This window comes from Talpa occidentalis, unplaced genomic scaffold (assembly GCF_014898055.3).
Source record: "Talpa occidentalis isolate TD23 unplaced genomic scaffold, MPIMG_talOcc4v2.1 talOcc4.10, whole genome shotgun sequence".
Lineage (NCBI taxonomy): Eukaryota > Metazoa > Chordata > Mammalia > Eulipotyphla > Talpidae > Talpa > Talpa occidentalis.
In genome coordinates this window covers 96706840-96715779 of record NW_023600993.1, presented here as the reverse complement: position 1 = coordinate 96715779, position 8940 = coordinate 96706840, and the positions used below count along the sequence as shown (strand labels likewise).

Genomic DNA, 8940 nt, shown 5'->3' with positions numbered 1-8940 from the left:
GGCGGCCCGGGCGGCGCGGCGCGGCGGGGCGCGGCGGCGGCGGGACCCCGGCCCCCGCGGGGCCCGGGCGGGGCCGGGCGCGGGGAGGGGCGCGGCGCGGGCCCCGCCCCGCCCCTCCCGCCGGGGGTCCGCGGGCCTCGGGGCCCGCCCGGCTCGCGTCGCCGGCTCCGCCCGCGCCGCTCAGGGGCTGGCTCTCGCCGGCGCCCCGCAACGCATCGCTCGCTCCCTGGCGCGCGTGCGCCCCCCGCGCCCCGCGAGGAGCCGCTGCGCGGGGTGGGGGTGCGGCCGGGCGCTTACCGAGGCCGGCCGGGATCCTCCCGCAGCCGCGGCGAGCGCCGCTCCGGCCCCTTCCTGTCGCCGCCCCGCCTCCCACCCCGCGCCCCGCGCCCCGCCCGCTCCCAGAGCCGCCCGGGAATCCCGGCCGCCCGCTCCGGGAGTGAATCCGGGATACGCACTTATCGGACCCAGCTGGGAGCCTGACCCTACCAGTCCTGGCAGCTCCTACAGGGCCCAGCAGGGACCCGGACCCTCCCGAACCCAGCAGGGAGCCGGACCCTACCAGTCCTGGAAGCTCCTGCAGGGCCCAGCAGGGACCCGGACCCTCCCGAACCCAGCAGGGAGCCAGACCCTTCCAGTCCTGGCAGCTCCTACAGGGCCCAGCAGGGAGCCAGACCCTACCAGTCCTGGAAGCTCCTACAGGGCCCAGCTGGGAGCCAGATCCTACCAGTCCTCCCAGAGGGCCAGCTCCTACAGGGCCCAGCCGGGAGCCGGACCCTACCGAACCCAGCAGGGAGCCGGTGTCAAGGGGGCCCAGCAGGGAGCCACTTCCAGCAAGACCTAGCAGGGAGTCAGGACCCAGCAGGGGACTTGCACCTACAGGGCCTAGCTACGGAACCCAGCAGTGAGCCAGTAATTATAGGGCCCAGCTGGAGCCAGCACCTAAAATGGCCCAGCAGGGAGCCTGACCTTACAGAACCCAGCAGGGACACGGAACCTATAAAGCCCAGCAGGAAGCCAGCACCTACAGAGCCAGCAGAGAGCAGGCAATTAGAGTGCTCATCAGAGAGTCACAACTACAGCGCCCTGCAGGGTGTAAAACCCTACAGAACCCAGCAGGAGCTGGAAACTATGGGGCCCAGTGGGAAGCATGCACATCTGGGGCTCAGTAGGGAGCCAGTGAGTATAGGGCCCAGCAACAGCCGGCACCTACAAAACCCAGCAGAGATCCAGCATCTGTAGCTCTCAGCAGGGAGTCAGAGCCGTTAACTCTCAGCAGGGAATCAGCACCTATAGGACCCAGCACAGAGCTGGCACCTACAGAGGTCAGCAGGGAGCCAGTACCTACAAGACCTAGCAGGGAGCCAAACCCTAAACAACCCAGCAAGGAACCATAACCTTATAGGGCCTATCAGGGAGCCAGCAATTACAGTGCCCAGGAGGGAGCTGAGCCCTACAGAACCCAGCAGGGTGCAAGCATCGACAGGGCCTAGCCAAGTTCAGGACCCAGCAGAGAGCCAGCACCTACAGGGCTCAGCAGGGACCTTATAGAACCCACCAGGGCCCAACAAGAAGCCGATGCCAACAAGACTTAGCAGGGAGTCAGGACTTAGCAGGGAGCTGGCACCTACAGGGCCCAGCAAGAAGCCAACCCTACAAAACTCCAGTGGGTGTCAGTACCTATAGCACCCCTCAGTGTGTCAGCAACTACAGGGCTCAGAGGGAGTTAGGACCCAGGAGGGAGCAAGCACCTACAAACCCAACAGGGAGTTGGCAATATAAGACCCAGCAGGAAGCCGGCTTCTACAGGGCTCAGTGTGGAGGCAGCGCCTATTGGACCCAGCAGGGTGTGGGCACCTACAGGACCCAGCAGGAATTGGGCACTTACAGGGCCCAGCAGGAATTTAGCACCTACAAGACCCTGGAGGGTGTTAGGACCATGAAGGTGGCCAGGCCTGACTGAGCTCTAGTCCTGGGCGGCAGTATCCTTGGTGTTGCCAATCCAAGGGGCTCACAGCCTCTGTGAATCCTCCCACCCCTTGCAGAGGCCCTGGCCGGCCCCAGGCTATCCCCAAGTTTCCACTTAGCACTCTAACTTTCCAAAGTTGTTGGGGACAGTAGGAAGCCCTTTTCTCCAGTGAGCAAACGGGCCAAAGAGAAGACACTTGAGTTGGGTTCAAATGTGACTTCGCTGGACCTGGGTTTTCTCCCATGTAAAAGGAAGCAATTAGTACTAGTGCTAATTTTGCAGCTCTCACCAGGACCCTAGCCCAGTGCGTGGCACTAGCAGGGAAGGACTTGATACTCAGCTACAGCATGCTTATAGTTTGTAGGTTCGCAGACATTTGCAATCTCATTTAGCCTCACGTATAAGAAGTAGACAAACTTTGAAACAGAGACGCAGAGAGACTGAGTTACTTGGCCAAAGTCACACAGCTTGCCAGAGGTTTCTGAGCGTGGGGCCTTGCAGCCTAGCTCTTCAGAGTCCACATCCTGTTCTCTCCCCAGCGGGTCTGGTCAACTCAGCAACTCCCCCGAGGGCTGTGTTTTATCTCCTGTCAGAGGGCAGCAGTAGGTCAAGAAGGGTTAGAGATCGGCCCCTCGATGGGCAGCCCCTAAGGGGCAATCAAACAAAATCTCTCTGACAGCAAGTCCTTTTTGAATACACCGGCAGGAGGGGTGGGGACAAATAGCCCTGAATGGGGAGCACGTTCCCTGCCCACCCTATGTGCAGAAGAAGCAGGACCCTCATTTCTTGAGGTTTTACTGTGCCTTAAAGACAGTCCTAGGCCCTTTACAGCGGTCACATCTGCTCCTTACAACATCCTGGGGAGGCTGTTACTGGTCCATTTTCAAGATGAAGAAACAACTAATTGACATTCCCCAAATCCGCAGCTAGGAAACAAGGGAGCTGGAACTTAAGGCCAATGTGTATTATTTTAAAGCTCTAACTACTCTTCATTCAGATTACTGTCATTGGGGCAAAAAAGACACGCTGTATTCATGCCTTCAACATCCATACGTTCACCAGATGCTGAATGAAAATTAACTTGCACGTGGGTATGTCTCACACATCTGGGTGCAGAGTAGGTATTCATAAAACCATGGGTTGTCAGAGCAAGAGGGTCCCTCAGAAATCTGATCTAGCACTTCCGTCTCACAAATGAGTAGTCTGAGGCTAAGCCAGGGACGGGTTTATCCTGGGCGGTACAAACAGGAGGAGCTCTCCTGATGTGGGATGTGCCTGCTCTGTTGGGTTTCCCTGAGCAGTAGTCATCAGATCCTGCCTGTGCACGCTTGGCAATGGGGAGACAGCCCCCCTAGGCTGCCCATTCCCATTTTTGTTCAATTGTGACTGTTAGGAAGTTCCTTCTGAGATCATTCAGTTCAGATCTTACAAAGAACACGGTATTTATTGTGTTTATTTATTTATCGCTAAGTGCCCAGAGCTCAGTGCTGGGGAATGCAATGATGAACAGGTGACAGTTCACTTGGTACCACTCAGAACAGGCCATGACCATGTGCCATGCTCAGTGCTATGGTCAAGGAAACTGCTGGAGACCACCCTGACTGCGCTGGCCTGGGTGTCGGGGAGGAGGGATCCTGGAGGAAGTGATGTTGAAGCTGAGACAGATAGTAGGGAAGTAGGCAGGTGAAGAGAGGGAAGATGGGAGCTCCTGGTAGAAAGCACAGCATGTGCAAAGGCCCGGAGGCCATGAGGAGTGGGCTTAGTCTGACCAGAGCAGAGCAGCATGCAGGGTGGGGAGGTGGGGAGGGGTGAGTTTGGAATCCATGGGAACTTGCTTGGCTACACTGAGTTTGGACATTATTTCCCCAAATGATTACTGAGGGTGCCAGGCTCTCTAGTCCAGAAGGATAGAACGGTTCCAATGAGTGTGTCCAAACTGGAATCCTCAGGATGTCTTCATCCCTTGGCCCTCTGCCTGGCTAGAGGAAGCTTTATTTAACCTGGCCTGCTAAGCTTTCCTTGGGGATATCTATATATAGGGGACGAGGGCAGCCCAGCTGCCACTGTCCATCTCCTTGTCTTGGTGTCCGGTCCCCTTTCACTGGCCCCAGATATTCTGGTCTGTGGCCTCAGTGCTCCTTCCTGGACCTAACCACTGCCTGAGAGTGTTGCCTCCTCTCCCTACTCATCACATCCAGCCTGGACCCCCAGGATTCTCAGCACGTGCTCACTTTACACTTGACTTGATCTTCCCACTCCTGTTGTCTCTAGAGGGCCAGCTGAGCTCCTCCAGCCTTCACCCAGCTCTAGAAGGGGTCAGTTGCCCTTTATCTACCTAAAGAAACTTCCCTTGGTTCCCCATTTCTCCTCCTGAATGGGATCCCAAGAACTATCTGCCCCAATTCCTTTTCATCAGGATTAATAATAAAATCACCAATATAACTGTAGACCTTTATGATTTACAAAGCTGCCCAGCAGAACAGGAATAATAATAGTTGCTACCTCATAGGCTGAGTGGCAGATAAGATCATGTGGGTAACATGCTGAGCACAGTGTGGCATGCTGGGAGGGTCAAGAGCTGTGACTGTAGCCATGCTTCCTCTTCTCCTGCTCCCTAACCCCCATGATGACCTAAAGACAGGACATGCCATCTGCCAAGCACCACCCAAAGAAGTTAACACCCATTGACTACAGGTTCTCTGAGGAGGCTGTGATCATTCTCATCTCAGAAAAGGAAACTGAAGTTCAGAGTGGCATGGCCATTGCCCAAGGTCACACAGCATGCCAAGGCTCAGAACTTAGACTTTGGGTTTCAGACTTCAAGGCTCACTTGCTACCTCACTTTGCTCTGCTCTAATTGTCCTTACCCATCCTGGAACTGGCGTGTTTCTGGCGGGCGGGCGGGGGGGGGGCTCCCTAAGGCAGTGGAACAGGGCGGGTTCTCCTCCCAAGAATCTATGACGTCAAGGCCTGCCACCTGCTCTGAGGCTTCAATTTCTCTGCAAGGGCACTTGGCTAAATTAGGTAATAGGCCAGGACTCTGGGAGGGGTGGGGCTCGCTGACCCCAGGTGGTGATTGGCCAGGGTATTCAGTCCTGGGGAGCAGGGAGGTGGGAGGAGAGGGTGTCCCTACAAATCACAGGGGTTGGAGTGGGCCAGGCCGGCTTTGGGCGGTGGAGAGCTGAAGAAGTAACCCGCAGCAGAGGCGCCCCTGTGACCAGCAACCATGGTAAGGACAAGACGGGACTTCATTTCTGTGCTTGCTGGAGAGCCTCTGGGCCTCTTTTGGGCCAGATCTGGGTGATCTGTTTGGCAGTAGCTTGGCTGTTGGAAGATGGAGCAGGAAGGGTTTCTGGGCCCCAGGTGTCTTAGAAGGAAGCCTGGGAGGAAGGCCTTGAACTTCTCTCAGAAGGGGAGGGCCGGGATGATCCAGGCCCCCCAGTTTGTGGCTTCCCTGCTGAACTGAGGCTTCCACAACGAAGGTCATAGAGCTGAAGGGATCTTAGCTCGTCTCCCTCATGCAGAGAAGGGGACCCTGCAGGCCAGCGACTCACCCAGCCAACCCGTGGGCTAGGAGCCTGGCCAGACCCTCCTACTGACAGGGAGAGGAAAAAGGATCCTCTGGAAGATGGGAGCCTGCAGGCTTCCAGCCAGTTCAGGTGCAGCACCCCAAGAGTCCAAGGGTGATGAGAAGGGACAGAAAATGACTGGCCCGGGTTAGCGAGACCTCAGCCACTCAGAGAGGGGTGGATTCTGGGCTGTCATTTTCCTTTGAAATCCCTCTTCCCATTTCACTTCAGAGTAACTAGACCCCAGGCCAGCTGCCACAGCCTACACCAGACTAAAAATAGCCTGCCCTCCTGGTGGCGGGGAGAGGGGCCAAGGAGGAGAGGCAGTAGCCAGAGGCCGAAGAGCCCCTTGGGCCCCTCAGCCCTTCCTCAGTCCAGAGCACCCTGCCCTAATGATTCAGCTTCCACACGCTGGGAAGCCCCCACAGAGATCTTATTTTCACTCTCCCAAGCCCCACCACCCTCTGCCCAGCATGGGGGGGCGTTTACTTCAGTGAGTGAATCATAAGAAGAAAGCTTCAAATCTCCATCTCTGCAAATTCTTGGTGGGGAGGGAGGTGTGCCTGCTCTCCTCTGCGGCCCCAGCGCCCATCTACGGCGGACGCTTCGTGGGTGCTGAGAAACTGGGTTGCACTGTTATCCGAGAAGAGTTGTTGAGCACCCACTGAAGCACGAGGCCCTTGAGGGGATGATGCTGGCGCTTTACCAAGTGCGCTCACACCCCTGATTTCATCCCATGGCTGAAAAGCTGCTGAGAAGAGATAAGGGGACATTAATTGGCTCACCCAAGGTTACAGGGGGTTCCTTCCTTGGCCTCTGAGTGACAAGCAAGAAGGCCTTGGGTATCCTGTGTTTCCTCCTGAATTCTCCAAAACCGGGCTGACGAGCTGAAGGGCAAGTTTGGGGTTGCTTTTCCAGAAGGTCAAAGGCACTTACAGCAGTGCGGGGTGAGGAGAGGGAGTTAAGGCTGCACACGCTGCTCGGGGGCTGCTCCTCCCAGCCTCTCTCTGTGTTTTCTGCAGACGGACCAGCAGGCGGAGGCCCGGTCCTACCTCAGCGAGGAGATGATCGCTGGTGAGTGGGGCAGGCGGGCCGGCTGGTGGGGGATGTGTCTGGGGAATGTCTGGAGTCCAGGCCAGGTGGGAGGGCCGAGGTGAGCCAGCCGGTCCAGCCAGGCTCCCTCAGCCCTTGGCCTCCTTCCCCGGCAGAGTTCAAGGCCGCCTTTGACATGTTTGACGCTGATGGTGGCGGGGACATCAGCGTCAAGGAGTTGGGCACCGTGATGAGGATGCTGGGCCAGACCCCCACCAAAGAGGAGCTGGACGCCATCATTGAGGAAGTGGACGAGGATGGTAAGGGGGTAGCCCCCGAGGGGGTGATGGGGGACAGGCGGGCATCCCTGCGTGGCTCACCTGCCACCCGCTTCCCCCAGGCAGCGGCACCATCGACTTCGAGGAGTTCTTGGTCATGATGGTGCGCCAGATGAAAGAGGACGCCAAGGGCAAGAGCGAGGAGGAGCTGGCCGAGTGTTTCCGCATCTTCGACAGGTGCCTGGGGACCTGGGGGAGGAGGGAGGTGCTGTGTTTTGGCAGGGCACGAAGGTTTTGGGGTGCAGGGGTGGGGAGGATGCAGCCAACCTGGCCAGGGCAGCTCAGCCCCGCCTGCGCTGAGCCCTGCCTTGCCCTCCAACCCTGAAGGAACGCAGACGGCTACATCGACGCCGAGGAGCTGGCTGAGATTTTCAGGGCCTCTGGGGAGCACGTGACAGACGACGAGATTGAGTCCCTGATGAAGGATGGTGACAAGAACAACGACGGTCGCATTGACTTTGACGGTGAGGGCCGTGGGGTGTCTGGACGTGGTGCCCTGGAGCAGGCACCCACTTGGGGGTGCTTAGCCTCAGGGGTGCTTAGCCTCAGGGGCGCTTAGCCTCAGGGGTGCTCAGCCTCAGGGGTGCCGCTTGGCAGAGCCTGACCACGTTGCTCCCCAGACCCGCGGGAGCTCCCGGGGTTCTGTGCAATTGATCAGTTATTGACAAGGCGCCCCTTTGTGTGGCCAGAGCGCTGACCCTGCGCCCCAGGCACAGCCTCCGCGTCCCCAACCCTGACCATCTGTCCTCTCCCTCCCCACAGAGTTCCTGAAGATGATGGAGGGCGTGCAGTAAGCAGTGGCCACCGCCTGCACCCAGACCGCGCAGCCCTCGGGTGGGTGGCTGAGCCCCGCGCTGGGCCCCAGTCCCCACCAGGGAGGGAGCCGCGGCCCTTCATGCTCTTTCTAAGGAATAAAAGCAAACGTTGCAGAGAGAGTGGCCTGAGTGAGGGGTGGGCAGAGGACAGCACATGTCGGGGATCGCTGGGCTGGGCTGCTGTCCAGGGTGCCACCCCGGACGTGTTGCAAGTTCCCAGGGCCGCGCCCTGCAGCTGGCGTGGGGGTGGCGCTGGAGAGCGAAGCCACAGGGGCGTGGGCTGAGTGGGACGGAGCAGGAGGAAGGGGCGCGCCGCAGGAGCCTGGCAATCCCGGGAGCAGGGTGGAACGTCTTCACCCCCGCACCCTCCTTCCTCTCTGGTGCTTTAGGGTCTTGAGCGTCTTGCTCGGGCTTCTGCGTGCTGGCCGGCTCGGGGTGGGGTGGGGGCGCGTTTCTGCACCTCCCTTTCTACTTGGTCTGTTAAAAGCTCGGTCCAGGGGATGGCAGGGGAGGGCAGAGGCGCACCCCTGGAAGGAGATTGTGGCCTCAGCATCTCCACTCTGGATCCTGCCTTCCACCCCTTCCAGTGCCCTCAGCAGAGGACCATCAACAGGACCTTCTAAAAGGAAATCTCAGCTGGCGGTTCCCCTGTTGAGTACCTCCTGCTTCTGGGGGCCCACAGCGGCCCCTCCCCTCCCCGGGGTGCACCTGACAGGGCAATTTATTCCATTGTGGACGGTGGAAGTGCACTTCCAAGCCTTGGGGCCTTTGAGAGGCTGTTCGCCCTGGTGGGAATGCCCTTCCTCCTCTTAGAGGCCCATTCTTTGACCCACCTCCCATACCACCTTCTCTCTGGTCCTGCCCCTGGCGCCCACAGGTCTGTGTGCCGGGCGCTAGTAGGAGAGGCCTCAGGTCAAAGCTAATGAAGTGCATGGTTCTTGGACTTTAGGGTCTGGCTGACAGAGTTGGAATTCTCTCACTGTGACAAATTAAACCAGATGGGATAAAGACGGGGCTGCCTCGCAGGGGTGAGGGAGGAATGTGTGTGCCAAGTTCTTCAACAGAGCCTGGCCCAGTACATGCCGTTATTAATGTGATTATGGCCATTCTCAAAATATCGAACTCGACTGCCATGCATCGCTCAGCCCTCCCTCTCCAGCGCCTTCCTGTGTTCTTTTCCAATTCATCCCATTCACATGTTCCCAGCTTGTCTTTCCAGG

At 58.5% G+C, this 8940-nt stretch overlaps 1 protein-coding gene across 1 annotated transcript; it reads left to right on the top strand.

The window, feature by feature from the left end:
• Window positions 1-4989: 4989 nt before the first annotated feature.
• TNNC2 (troponin C2, fast skeletal type) lies at window positions 4990-7831 on the top strand. The gene is made up of 6 exons (XM_037499575.2): window positions 4990-5195; window positions 6558-6609; window positions 6744-6887; window positions 6968-7082; window positions 7233-7369; window positions 7668-7831. The coding sequence occupies exons 1-6, from the start codon at window positions 5193-5195 to the stop codon at window positions 7697-7699; spliced, it is 483 nt and encodes a 160-aa protein (XP_037355472.1). The 5' UTR covers window positions 4990-5192; the 3' UTR covers window positions 7700-7831.
• Window positions 7832-8940: the final 1109 nt, after the last annotated feature.